Below are 14,947 nucleotides of genomic sequence, written 5' to 3' on the forward strand. Positions count from 1 at the left end.
AAAGTAGAAAATGGGTTTCTTACAATAAGTGCTCTGCTTTAGACTTTACTAAAGATGGGGGAGAATTATGGGTCTCTATGCCCATAAAATAATTGACCTCCGAATGTTGGTGCAGGAAACACTCAATTATTTGCACTCAACAAAGACGGAAACTCGAAAACTAGGGGCTTGTTTGGTTGCCTATGTAATTCATGGGAATATTAAAATCCCATGAATTGTAAAAAAGGGTGAGTGGTTGTCCATTTTTTTGGGCAAAATGTAGACATTTAATTTTCCTAGGAGTTTTAAATGCCTGCATGATGTAAGAGTTTGATTACCTACTCTCCCCTAGGTAGTTGACAACTCCTAGGAATTCAACTTCTACATCCGCAACCAAACAAGTTTTCTGGATTCATGTGAATTTGTATATGGGAAAATAATTCACGTGAATGGCATTTTCCGGTGTTAATCAAACTCCAAGATGAACCAAACGAGGCCTAGGTACGAGTGTCTTCATACACCAACTTAGTTCAAACACCCAACATTCTTATCCTTTTGTGATAGCTCTAATTTTAGGTTTATGTTTCCTAGCAATGTTAATGTATTAAGGGTATAGTGAATCCTGTAATTGTATCTTATTTTACAACTGTAAAAAAAAGGCGGAAACTTGTAAAAAAAAAAAAGGCGGAAATATCATGAACTCCTCAAAATGATTACCTATTATTATGCCAAAAGTACCAAAATAATACTCTTTCCATTCCATTAAATTGCATTACAAATTTGAAATTATAGAAGACGGATTGTAAGAAATATATGCGCCTACAATTGATTGGACTGGAGAATGATTAGTTTGACCTTCCACTTACATTTCCTTACCAATGGTTTGAGACACTTGAAACCACCAAACTTATTTTACCAAATCTTAGGTACCGTCCCGAGTCCCAACTTAATCGTGACTGATGGCAAAAATGGACACATATCGGAACAAAATAGATAGTATAGACATGGGCTCAATACTCTTGTACCTACCCTCCTTTTGCAAATCGACTGCTATCCTCCTCCATCACCATCCAAGCCCTCGCAGCATCACTTCAGAAAATAAAGCACGAAGTGGGGCTTGTCGGAGGAATGGAAAAACAACAAAAAAAAAAGTATGAATCGAACAAAGAGAGCTGTGTGTTAAGATTTGTGTGAGCAGAAGAAGTTATGCCTTTCTCATTAATCATAATCGGTTAATATAGTACAAGGTTTTCCTAAGAATAAGGAAATCGAATCAAATCAAATAATATAACAATATATTCCGTAAGGATATAATCTGCCTAATACTATGACTCAAGGAGTACCTAGATTGGTCCCTCTGTCGGCATTCGTGGCCACTGGCCATCTTTATGCGCAATATTTTGAAGTGCGCACTATTAGACTTCTAAAGCCCTCTCGCAGTCACTCTCAGCTAGCGACCTTTCCCTTTCTCATTATTATTGCAGTGCCATTGGTAAGCTAGTAGCCGCATCTCACCTTAGTCCCACACCATCACAGTAGTATAAGAACATCGGCGGTGTGGCCAATTTTTATCTTGTGACAGAAATTTGGAGTTTTTAAAACAGGGATACCTTGCCAGCATCTTCACCAAACTGATACTCTTATAGGACTAATACTACATCTTCTACATGCAAGTTACTCCCACGAGCGACAATGCAAAACTCTACATCATCAATATATACATTGAAAAACCATATCGAGAGTATTTCACAGCACTCGTGGCAAAAACATAACATCGCAATTTCAATATGAAAATTTTTTGATCAAGTCATACAAACAAATGACGGTATTTAGGAGGATAAGCCTGCCAAAATGTACGAACTTGTATTGTTCTTATATATATGTGTGTATACTAGAGTACTAGTAGTATATAAATACTGCGGAACAACTTGGTGCACAAAGAGTATAAGAGAAACATAATCTCAAGTTCACATAATATTTGTCATACTTGGAAGAAACACTTGTACAACACTACCAAATACACCACCACAAATATTATACCAGTACCAACACAACATGCCTAGGATTAAAACAGTTGGTCGAAGGTGGAAGAACAATAACAAAAGCCGTGTACATCTATTATTCCAGCCCCCTTCTCTATTGACGGAAAATGGAAATCAGCTCACAGACAATGCTGACGCCTTCCATACACGAGGGACTGCAATAGGATAAATACAGGCGGAGAGCCCCATTTGCAGCTTTCAAATAAAAATCTATCTGCTACTCATGGAACAATCCTAAGGCTTCATTTTCCGATAAGACCAAAAGAAATGAAGCTGAATCGGTAATGAAAAACTGAGACGCAGCTGCAACTATGTACACAAGAAGATATAACAGTAATTTTCACAGGAGAGAAAAATGATTGGCATTTATCTAAATCAATCAGAATGCTCATGTAAGTCATCCTTTGGGATTGATTTTACAAGTTGTAGTCGTGACATGACATAGGCCAAGAGTTCTTCATGGTGAGAGAAAGTGAAGTCCAAGTGGGCGTACTCGTACTCAGTATATGATACGTCTACTCCTGCTTCATTCATCAAATCGTAATGCTTTCTGACCATCGATGGACGAATAACCTTGTCCTTTTTACCCGCCACCAAATCAACAGGAATGTCAATAAGATCATAGTATTCCCCCAAATCCAGAGGCTCCGGAGACTCATAAACCTCCATATTAGTGTTCCTACTCCCATAGTCAAACATCCTAAACTTGCCTGATCTCTTCATCTGTGCTAAATGAAGCGCAACATAAAATGATACTCCCGGCATATCGTTCATGTTGTAATGTGGTAAACCAAGGACCCCTACCCAATTGGAGCTATCTCCTCCAACAACGTAACTCATCAGGGTCTGAACCAGACCGCCTACAGCAGGGTAATTGTGGAAGTCCCGGGCTAATTTGTTAAGTAGCATTCGGAAAAATCTAGTAGGTATATAAAAGGCAGGCACTATCTTTACCATGATGGGTGCCAGTGCAAGGAACATATACTCGACTAGGGTAAAGGCAAGGTTTGAATCGGCATGGAACCCGGCAGGTGATAGTAATATCAATCTAGAAAGTCTATGAAGTTTTTGTTCCAGTCGGCGTGTAACAACATACATAAGAATACCAGCACCCCCTAAGCTGTGACATATTGCACAAAGATTATATGGCTGACCATTACTGTTTGCTTCATCAAGATCAGGGTCACGTAACTTTAACTCTGAAGTTTTCACCTGATGAATTTTCTCTATCATAGCTGGTATATCCTTCGTGCCATGCTCATTGATGGAATAGTGCCAATACCTACGTGATATCGACAAATTAGTCTTTTCCTCATTTTAGTTAAAATCTCATCCTAGATAATCTCAACCGACTACAGCTTACAAAATGTAACATCTAATTTGCACTCGTTGAAGAAAAATGCGAGCGACCTTATCCAACCAGCACTCAATTGATGAAACAAATAGGCACTGTAATAATAATAACAAAGAATAAATATTGATAGGAAGCATAGCAAAAGAACTCACTGTCTTGACGAAATACTCCTGTCGACGTGTTCTCTTGAAACCAAACCACGGAAGTTACCAAGGAAAACATCATACCCTGAAGCACAATATTGTTATTTTCTTAAGCAAAAACAAAAATCGTACCCAACATTACATAGAGAGTAAAATATATACAACAGTACAACAAACCTTGATCAAATGCTGCAAAAGCAGGAGAGCCCACTACTCCATTAGACACCCAACTGAACAGAAACACTGTGTTAGAGGCAGGAGTAGACAGGTTGTGTGATTGCACAAATGTAGGGGAAAATAATCATACATGTGCAAATGTCATCATGCAAAGACAAATTTAACTTCCCCATCCCCGCAAATGGCCACTAGTATGTGCTTAGCAGTACCAACTAAGACATAACAAAGGACGAGGAAAAAGAAAAGCTTAGGTCAATCTTTAAGTTGATGATCATGAAACGTGCACAAAGACACAACAGAAATACAAACTGATGTTTGCTAGTGCACCACAACCAACACAATAAGTTGGCATACAAAATTTTAACTCCCTCGAAACGAACAGTTGAAAGTATTCCGTCATTGCTGTATAAAGCTTTTAAGTGGGCTACTTAATCAATAAGAATACTTTACTTAATCAATGAGAATACTCTTACTTCCACAGTTCCATCTGATATATGAACTCTTTTTTCTCCTTAGAACTTCATGAGACAGTATCAATCTACTTATTGACTTATATTTCCTTATAAGCAAGCAATTAATCTTTAAGTTGATATGCGGGCATGGTTCTATATCAACTCATCATATTATTTAACTTTGCCACATACATGAGTAACATGACTTTTTTTTACCATACTTAAGCCTCGAAAACAAAGGCTACTGCAGGCATTCTGTCTACAAAATAAGAAAATTGCACTTTAAAGGGAAAGAAAATGAGATGATAAAAAAAAAAGTTTTCATGATCAAGCATATCATAGATGCATGCAGTTCACAGAACAGCCATCAGTATCTTCATTAGCACTCGTAAAAAAAGTGTTTATGATCTCATGCAAGCCAACCAGTACATATAAGAAATATGTATAGTGCCCTTTCATTGAGCAAAATGCTGACATCATTACAGACTGAGCCTTCAAATATCAGGTCATGAGGTAATGTGCCAGGCCTACATTGTATTCTTGCATTTCACAGAAAATGAGCCAGCTTAATTTTTTGACACTAGCGTAGACTAATTTATAAGTCAAATAGAGAAACAACAACGCAGCTTTTCATAAATCTCCAAAAAGTTATTGATAGTTAGCGCATTCCAAACTTTACAGATGCAGAAGATGGCAAGATCAGAAAGATAGTCGGGCAGAAAACATTAGCTCTATCTCCACAATCCAATTATTCCAAGTGCGCCTATATATAATAATCAAGACCATGCAAAACGTGTAATCTTTATCACTACTTCTCTAGTAATAAATACGAGAAGAGACCTTACCCCATTGATGAATCCATCACTCCATGCTGTAAATAAACTGCCTTCCTCGAATCACGTCTGAAAAAACATGAATTGCAGCAATAAAAAAGCGGACTTATACCACATTAACCTTGTTAAAAGTAACTCCTAAAAAGAAGGAAAGATGGACAAAAAGGGACAAAACTGGACAAAAATGTGAACAAGCAATCACCTTGGAATTCTTTCAAGAAGAAGAATATAACCATCTTCTGTAACAACATGAATAGCTTCATAAGGATATCTGACATTGGAAATATAAGAAACACAAAAGAGCATAATTAACAGCACATCAAAAGTTCAATAAACAAACTGAATTAAGACACAATACTAGAACTAGAAAGAGCCAATATGTGTGTTTCGGACCATGAGCAGCCAACATGATAAACAAATCGTACCCAAGTTCAGTAATAACATCTTGACAAGTTCGAGCATCTGTATTCAATGGATGAAAAGTAGCCTTCCTCTCGGTCGGAGCAGGCTCATTCTCTCCAAGTACAGCTGTAGGTACTGTCTCAACAGATTCATGAGCATCAGCACTATCAGGAAAGTGCTGCTTAGGGAAAGCCCATCCTGATAGAACCCTGAAAGCTTCTGAAGGAGACAGAAAAAAATGGGCCACTTTGTGCACAGCATCAAATATTGCTTCGATAAAAATTTCAGTACCAAGATAAAGATCCTGGATTGAAAACAAGTAAATGTAAGAGAAACATTCTGCTAATCGCCTTCTGAGTTACACTTGTACATAAAGACACATGAAAAATAATACAGACTGAATAAAAAAATGCACAAACCTCTATAACTCCTCGCCTGCGATCCGTAGCACGATGAACAAAATGTTCCTTCCAGCTTTGCAATTTTCTCGGAGTCTGGAGATGCCGAGGGCGCTGAATAGGAGGGGAGCTATTCCCTCTTAAGAAGAGAAGACGATAGAGCCAAAAAGGCAAACCCAGCAGAAGTTTTACAGGAAAGAAAATCCACGATAACAAATACCCAACCACGGTCCAGTGTTTATCATGTTCTGCAACACTGCTGGTCCAAGACACACGCGAACTTTGAGATTTAGGAGAAGCAGGTGATGAGTATCCATCTTCCTCCCCAGAAGAGTAATCTACACTTGATGTATCAGAATCTACGGACAATTCATGGATCAACTGATTGAATGATGAAACACCACTGCAAGAAGAACAATATAGTAAATACCAAGTGACATCAACAAATCATGAAAATTATGTTAATTTAGGATTCTAACTTGAAACAGCGACTTATTATTAGGATAGGCGAGGAAGGAGTTTTTAAAGACATTAAGGGGCGTTTGGTAAGGGGATTTCAGGGAAGGGAAAGGATTTGATTCCCTTTGATGTTGTTTGTTTGACATACCCTTTACTCGTTTTCAGGTTTAGGATCACCCTCAATTTCCCCAAAATGCATCCCCACCCTACCCTAGGTATCCCATTCTCTTACCCCATTACCCTTACTCACCACCAATATCAACCACCAAGTACCACACCAGAACCTACCACAGCAGCGGCAAACATCTAAGTGCTCCTCTACTAGGCCACAAGTAGCAGACAATCCAATTTTGTCCATGAATCAATAATCATATTAAGCAACCCTCATAACCTTTATCTCTCTTCTCTTTTGTTGAGAAGTACAGTAACCGTTATCCACACAATAATTAGTTAGAGCAACAAGAAGCGAAGAAGGGGGAATAAGCAAATCTACAATAAAGGGTGCCTGATTAATGGAAGAGAAAGTGATATAGCTATTGATAGCTACACTCAACCCGTAAGAGCAAATATTACAAGTAAATGTTTAGAAAAGACACTTACTTCCCCATCCAACGTGGAAGTCGAGGTCCACGAAAAGCTGGCCGTAGCTCCCATCCTTGAAGACCTTCCAGAATAGTAGCCTTTCCCGGCAAAATTGCCAGAAGAATCGCTGAAATACCATTTATTAGTCTGACAATGTTGTTCAAGGATTCATAAGTAAATGTCTTTACTGACCTGCAAATGAATGTCACAACTTGTCACGACAACTCACTGAAGTATGAAACACAAGTTTATGTTAATATTTGACATGAAAAAGAAAAAACAAAACCAGGGTGAGAAAGTCCAAGGTGCCCAGATCAAGTGATGACAGCAACTAACAGTCTAACACCTTTTACATGCACCTTCAGGTATTGACTGTGATAACAAGCTTGTCTCGGCCTAAAACTAACCTAAGATTAATGCACATCTAGTTGCTTCAACTCTGCAAGTAGATAACTTTGCTTGAACGAACAATCTCGCCCACCAGGCGACCAGTAATAAATAAAAGAAAATTTTGGGACCTCAATTGCAACATCCCCTAGGCCTAATATAAAAGTTGAAGAACCTTCAAAATTATCTTCAATAATCCATTAAGTCACCTAATATCTCATAGCTTAACCTAATCGCCCATGCGATGTTTCTAAATCGCTAAAATGCTTTCCAGTATACTATCTTAAGGCAAAGTAATGATGTATAATGTACACAAAAAACATCACCACCAAGTTCCTCAAAGGCTTCAAGATGGGGAGTATGAGAGATTGATGAGTTATGAGTATGTGGAATTGAATGTACGTAACTTTACACTAGCGTAGAGATGTTTTTAACATTCATAATGAAATTTGCCTCAACTAAGTATTCCCCACAATAAAGAAGACAATACACATCAATGAGTTAAAACTTAGGGAAATTCTATCAACAGCACTTGTGTTTTTTTCGAATTCTATATGGTATTATGGTGCCCTTCTTTTTTCAAAAAGATCAGCCAAGGAGTCTATTACCATAATTTAAGTAGCAAATTCTGTTCGTTTTTTGTTAGTTCTAACTTTCTATCCACTCCACATCTTGTTCATTCATTAACCTTTAGCTTCCTTAGCCATCAATCTTCATCTTCTTCACCCTTATCTTTATTTCTTCGCTCAGATAGTCAGATCTCCATAACCTTCATTAGCTAATAAACTACTTTATCGATCATCCACTCTACATTTACCTTCCTCAATGATATTACCAAATCCGTACCTCTCTCCCTATATATTCACATACAATGCGGCCTTGGTACATACCAAACTTCAAACTCACCACACACTTTTCCATCCCAGCCATTCAAACTCGAGATCATTTCGTAATGTACACAAATCAACCACTTCACCTACCACCCCAAGTCATCACAATTCCTTAAAAATATTACCCGCATATCCAAATTCCAAACCCTATCAAACCAATACGGCTTTCATTTCCCTAAAATCTAACCCCCGTCATCTAGCCACCTACACAATTATCCTTCTAAATTATCCACCATAACGATCGCAAACTCCCTCGTCAAGATCAAATTCCGCAATCAAATTAATTTCAATCGTCTAAATTAATAATCACTCATCTAAACCTAAATTCACCTACCAATCTACCATTTCAACTAAGCTAATCTAATCATGCATAAATCCCCAAATTACACGAATCCTCGAAGCTAAATTACATCTATAATTCACAATATTTGCGTAATTCACACAATCAATCAACTATACTAACAAATCACCTCCAAAATATACAACAATTACAAAAAATAAAAATATATATAAAAGGAAAGGAAAGGAAAAACTTACTCCTTGGTGATTGCGATGAGATTATCAACGAGCCGAAGCACCATTGACGGAAAAAAATGCAGAAATTATACGATTTGTAACCAATAACAATTAAAATATTCGAAATTGAAGGAGAATCTTGAAGATTTATCTAGAATCTAGGAGAGAAAACTAAAAAAGGAAAGCGAAAATGCGAAAAATAGAGGGAATCGAAGAGCGATAAAGGAGGGAAAAATCAAAACGCAGCGTCGATTATGTGTGTGTGTTTATTTTAGATTTAGAAGATTTTTAATTAAATTAAATAAATAAAAATAAAAAGGGGATTTACGCGTATTATGAGGTTAAGGAAATGTACGTGGCTCTAAAGTGAGTGAATGAATAATGATGGATATGTTGTCGTGGCGTGTGAGTCGTGTCATCTTTGATTTATTTTAGTGGTGCTGGCTGTTGTTGCTATTTCAACCACCTGACTCATCAGTTTTGTCGGCCTTAGACCAAAAATTCTACCGTGTCCTCGGGAAGACGGTACTCCTTACACACAAACACAATCCACCCAAGTGAAATATTATAATGGATTGTGAGTGAGGAGTACCGTCCTCCCGGAGGACGGTAGAATTACTCGCCTTAGACTATGCTTCATCAATTGTTTTTTTAGGATTTTTTTGTCAAACACAACCTTTAAAAAACTTTTTTTTCCAAACACCACCTTTAAAAAATTTTGCCAAACATTACCTTTAATAAAAAAAAATTGTCAAACACAACATTTTGGCCAAAGTTTGAGCACTTGTAATGGGGTGACTTTCAGTTGATGTTTGAGATAGCAAACGACATCGGTTTGAGGCGTACTTGAACTCGTTGGAAATGTGGGAGTACAGGCTTTCCAGCGGTTGTCAACACGGTGGTCAAATGTCATCTTTATAACGACCAGCCTTACTTTACACACCAATCGACCCCACATAAAGCCATCCTTGGCTACCTTGTTGACAACTCCTAGAAAGCCTATACTCCCACCTTTATAACGAGTCTAAGAACACCTCAAACCGACCTCGTTTGCTATCTCAAATATAGACTGGAAGTCATCCCATTGCAAGCGGCCAAAAAGTCGTGTTTGACAAAAAATAAATTATTAAAGGTTGTATTTGACAAACTTTTTTTTTTTAAATGTGGTGTTTGGAAAAAAAACGTTTTTTTAAAGGTTGTATTTGACAAAAAAACTCTTTTTGTAGCCCTAGTTAGAGCTAGTTCCTACATTAAAATATAAATATATATTTCTTAACCTATTTACAAGACTTAATTTATGATTTTATTAGTTTATCCGTAGGTCTTGCAGCCCTACTTTAACAGAAAATTAGAACGAACTCTAAAGTATATATTATATGTGGTCTCTATTTGTACGGTATAAAAAAATTATGAACTTTGTTTTATTATTTTTTGAGCATAAAAAATTATGAATTTTGTTGTAATTATTTTTTTTGGGTTTAATGTCTAGAATTTAAATAAAACTAGTGGGAAAGCTCGTGCGATGCACGAGACTCACATTAGGATTATCTGTAAAAATATATTCTTAAGTTATAAAAAAGTCCTACTATGTTGTCATTGTTGAAAAAAAATTGTGACTGGTGTAGATGATAACCGATGAATTATTAGTGCTTTTAGCATAAAAGTTTTGTCAACGATTAGTATAACATCATGTGACATAGTTATAGTAATTAGTATGTAGCTAGCTTTTTCATTGTTACAGGCATAACCAGTATGGTGGAGCTCACCAATATGAACACCTAATAAGAGAGACATGTCTTTATGAGTTTTGCAAATTATTTTACAACTTCGTAAAACTGAATGATGTTACAAAAAACAGCAAGCATCATAATTATATATATTTAGTGCGTTAAGAGAAAATGTTAGATCTCTTACAACGGAATTTTACCTTGACTGTTTACAATTAAGAGTATTTATTCCTTATAAACATCTCGCAAAATCAAATCCAAACTGAATTATACTCCCTCCATACCAGACAAATGGTAACGTGGTAAAAAATGGGGTTTTTAAGAAAAGAGGGTAAAAACAGGGGTAAAGAGGGAAAAAAAATAGGTGGGGTATGTAATTGTGGGTTTAATTGTGGGTTGATAGGTGGGGTATGTAATCGCATTTTGTGTAAATATCAAAAAGGTATAAGGATAACTTTGTAATGTTGTGGGCCAAATAAGGAATGTTACCATTGGTGCGGTATGGTCATATTAGGTAAGTGTTACCATTGGTTTGGTATAGGGAGTAATAGAATTAGTAGTCTTTAAACACAATCAAAATATCTCTGATTCTATTACATAGAATGCACGGGCACCTAGTAGTATCATTAATGACAACATCATTTAGTAGTTTATGTCATTTTTTAAAATAGTTGTGTTACCAAGTTAGTATATTGATGTCAGTTAGTAGTATATATTTTATGGCATTGCTGAAAACGTTATTTTAAGTTACCATGGTCTGGTAATAGAAAACTATTAAATTAAACAAAAAGTCAAATTATGCTAAAAATGGGAGCAAACAAAATTTCAGGTGTTGAATTAGATGTGGACAGATTAATCATCAGTTCCTATAACAAAAACGCAACGAAATCGTTGTGGCATTTGGTATTTAACTATATCAGTTGTACATTCAGAGATATAGTTGGATTATAGAGTTACCATTCTTATTGTCTCAGCACCATTAGTTTTTAGCCGAAATGGTCTTTGACTACTTATCCTTAAAAACTTCTTGCAAAATATATTATACGGCATCTTAATTTGGTAAATTGTGCAAACTTCTTTGTAAACAATGTCCTTTTTGTGGCCTCGATACATTTGGTCTCTATCATCGATGTAGAACTTTAATCTCTCAGATGACATTATTCTTGACGCTTCTACATAAAGCTGGCCATTAATAAAAATTGGTTTCAGCAGATAAATTTAAACATGATTTAGTGATTGTCCCTAACTTGTTTATTGTCATGGCGCAGCGTTCACTACAAAAATAACGCGGGAAACTGACGGAAATAAAAAGCCGTTAGATGTTTGGTACCGGTGACGGAAAACTGACGGATATTCCGTCAGTACTTCTATCCTGACGGAATATTCGCCACAATAGGTCAGTATATCCTGGCGCGTTAAAAAAAAACAAAGGCGTCAAAATATTCTGATAGAAATTCCGTCAGTAACTGTATCATTCCTGACGGAATTTCCGTCAAAGGTAGACTTCAAACAAATCAAACAATCAGCCAATAATTGAGAGGAAGCATCTGACGGAAATTCCGTCAGGAAAGTCAACATTTTGTTGACTTTCCTGACGGAATTTCCGTCAGATGCTTCCTCTCAATAATTGCCGCAACGTCAATAATTGACAGAAAAGTCCTGACGGAAGAACCGTCAGGAATCCGTGTTTTTGAAACATCCTGACGGAATTTCCGTCATGATGTTTCAAAACACGGGTTCCTGACGGTTCTTCCGCCAGGACTTTTCTTAAATATCGAAAACTCGCATAACAGCCCGTCATATTCTATTGCACATTTTTTTCCCCAAATCAATTTTTCTCCCAAAACCTAACACTAAATCTGACACCACCGCCACCACTACCACCCTCCTCTCCTTCCGACCACCACCATCTTCAACCCAGGTTTGTCCTTTCTCTCTTCTTTTTCCTTTTCCTTTTCCTTATTGTTTTTATTTGTATAGGTTGTTGCCGCCACCGTCCACCACCGCCGCCGACCACCGCCGCCATCCCCCTCCACCTTCTTTCTCATCCTTCCTTTTTACTTATTAGTAAATTTAATTAGGTATTTTTATTCTCTTTTTAATTAATTTTTTTGTTTAATTAGTTTAATTAGCTTAATTAGTAGTAGTTGGTGTTGATGCATGTTGAATTAGGATAGAAGCCATTTTGTTGTAATGTTTTGTGAAGTGTTCAATTTTGTGTAATAGTTAGTAGTAGTTCGTAGTAGTTAGTATTAGCTTAATTAGTAATAGTTAGTAGTAGTTTTGTGAAGTGTTAAATTTTGTGTAATGTTAATGTTTTTAAAATTATAATTTGACTTAATGTTAATTAGATTAGATATTTAAAATGAAAATTACTCATGTTACTTAGTTTTTGTTAATTGACATTATTAGGAAAGTAGTCAGTATTGTATGTTTTGCTTTTAGTATTATTGAAATTTGTAGATACCTCATTTATGCACCTCTCGCAAACCACCCGGTGATGATTGGGCCGCATGTTTGCTACGCGGAACGATTTGTGACAGTTCGTAAGTTTATCGTCAAGTGATTGCTCAAATACTAATGTCTACCTCTTAGTTGTCATCTACGTGCCGATACGGTCGTTTTGACAGTAATTAGAGTACATTTGGAGTCCGGGCCTAAAACCGTCTTCATTTTCTGATAACTATTAAATCCCGAGTCAGAATGTTCTGGAATGTTCCGGATATTTCTATTCCATATTTTATAAATATTTCACAATCTTTATCCTTTGGTAAACAATTTCCCGTAATATTCACATAAGATATTAAGGAAAACCAAATTATTCCGTCCTACCATAACTTAAACACGGAAATCTTTCTTCCGCAGGAGGAAACCACTTGGGAACAGACGCAGCAGGTGCTGCGCCTCTTCCAAGAGACGCAGTGACTGCTGCGCCTCTTCCCAGGACCTTTTCTGAGTAATTTTCGTATCTTTTCCATATCTTTCCGAGATTCACTTCCAAAGACTCTCCGAAACCCTAATTCCTTCACGTGATTAGTATAAATAGAAGCCTTCGCTCCTCATATTTCTCACGCGAGTGTCCGCCCTTCTCTTCTCCCTTTGCATTCTAGACCTTTGTTCTTACTTTTTGGCGTCTACGTGCTTGAACATTCGACCACGTAAGCTCGGATCTTTCTGAGTACCAGCCTCGTTTGCATGACCGACCAATTTGACCAACTCCACATTAATCAACTTAATTAATCTAATCGTTTTCCTCTTACGAGGGCACTTTCATATTTGCATTATAGTTCGAGTCGAGCATCGCTAATCGATATCTTAGTTCATCTCGTTTCGTCAAACATGTAAGTCTGAGGGTGTATAAATCTCTCTTTTATTATTGTTATTTACTTTTTGTATCATCAATTTTAAGGTTTAGGTCGAAAATACCTCTTAAAACCGATTTCTAAAACCGTGCTTTAAAACCTCTTTTTACGGATTTTCAGAAGACAGACCGTCGAGAAAGGACGCAGCAACTGTTGCGCCTCTTCGAAGGAGCGCAGTTCCTGCTGCGCCTCTTCATGAGGCTGCCGCAGTTCCTGCTTCCTTTCTTCTTCCTTCGTCCTCTGTAATTCGTTTTCTTCATTTGTTTTTATTAATTCTTCGATACAACATATTAATCTCACATGTATATTATTTATTATTCATTCACATGTTTAATTCGTCATTAAATTCGGCTTAAATCCCTTATAATCTCATATTTGCGGGTTTTCGTCATTAAATTCAATCCGGGTTATAGAAATTCGATTTGTCCGTATTGAGTTTCTGGAACTCAACCTTTGATATATTTTCATCTGTCTATTATGTTATTCGTCATTAATTTGTCATTAATTCGTCATGTTTAGTTTATTTCATTCACTCATGTCACTAATCAATCATTCGTTCATGTAATTAATTAGTAATATTCCGTCTCATCCATGTTTTGTTGCTTTTATGACCATTAATCACATGTAAATAATCTATTAATCACTTTAATCCGAGTAAATATCGTAATCAATCATTAAATTAACCCAATTAACATTAACGATTTGCAGTTCCGGCTTCACAGCCAGAACTCACCCTTGGAACAGACGCAGCAACTGCTGCGCCTCTTCCAGAGGGCGCAGTCCTGCTGCGCCTGTTCCAGGATGAGTTCTGTCTCTGAACTCCGTTGTTGCTTGACCTAGTTTAATTAGCTTACGTATAATCAACTATTATCCGTATTATCACCTTCTGACTTGTTCGTTAATTCTTTCTTTTATTCTTTTTCTCAAATTATCCGTTTTAATGGTATTTTCGACATAAATCACCTAATCCGTTGTAATTATTGTAATTTTCGTTTTCGTAATTTTCTTATTGTATTTATCATATTTTTTGTATCATTTGTGTGTTTTCACATGTAATTGAACATTAAATCCTACTTCGACCCAATTGTTTGCTAATTACGTGTTTACCGACTTAGCCTAATTCTCACATGCTAGGATTAAAACTTGGATGTTGCATTGCATGCATATAACCGACGATATATCGAGTATAGACGATGTCCCTAATCATTAGTAGAGGCCGCTATCGAGGCGGGCTGGATTAGGTG

The 14,947-nt window shown here is 36.7% G+C and overlaps 1 protein-coding gene across 2 annotated transcripts; it reads right to left on the minus strand.

The window, feature by feature from the left end:
- Nucleotides 1-1,924: 1,924 nt before the first annotated feature.
- On the minus strand, nucleotides 1,925-9,012 carry LOC141601768 (uncharacterized). 2 transcript variants are annotated; one of them, XM_074422073.1, is made up of 9 exons: nucleotides 8,636-9,012; nucleotides 6,840-7,013; nucleotides 5,802-6,183; nucleotides 5,406-5,686; nucleotides 5,183-5,251; nucleotides 4,993-5,049; nucleotides 3,696-3,748; nucleotides 3,528-3,603; nucleotides 1,925-3,303 (listed from the first exon to the last, which is right to left on the minus strand). In XM_074422073.1, exons 1-9 carry the CDS (start codon nucleotides 8,677-8,679, stop codon nucleotides 2,397-2,399), a joined length of 2,043 nt encoding a protein of 680 aa, XP_074278174.1. In that variant the 5' UTR covers nucleotides 8,680-9,012; the 3' UTR covers nucleotides 1,925-2,396. The 2 variants fall into 2 exon arrangements, with proteins under 2 accessions (XP_074278174.1, XP_074278179.1); XM_074422078.1 differs by having other exon boundaries at nucleotides 6,840-6,948; nucleotides 8,636-8,893.
- Nucleotides 9,013-14,947: the final 5,935 nt, after the last annotated feature.

Source organism: Silene latifolia, chromosome 1 (genome assembly GCF_048544455.1).
Source record: "Silene latifolia isolate original U9 population chromosome 1, ASM4854445v1, whole genome shotgun sequence".
Lineage (NCBI taxonomy): Eukaryota > Viridiplantae > Streptophyta > Magnoliopsida > Caryophyllales > Caryophyllaceae > Silene > Silene latifolia.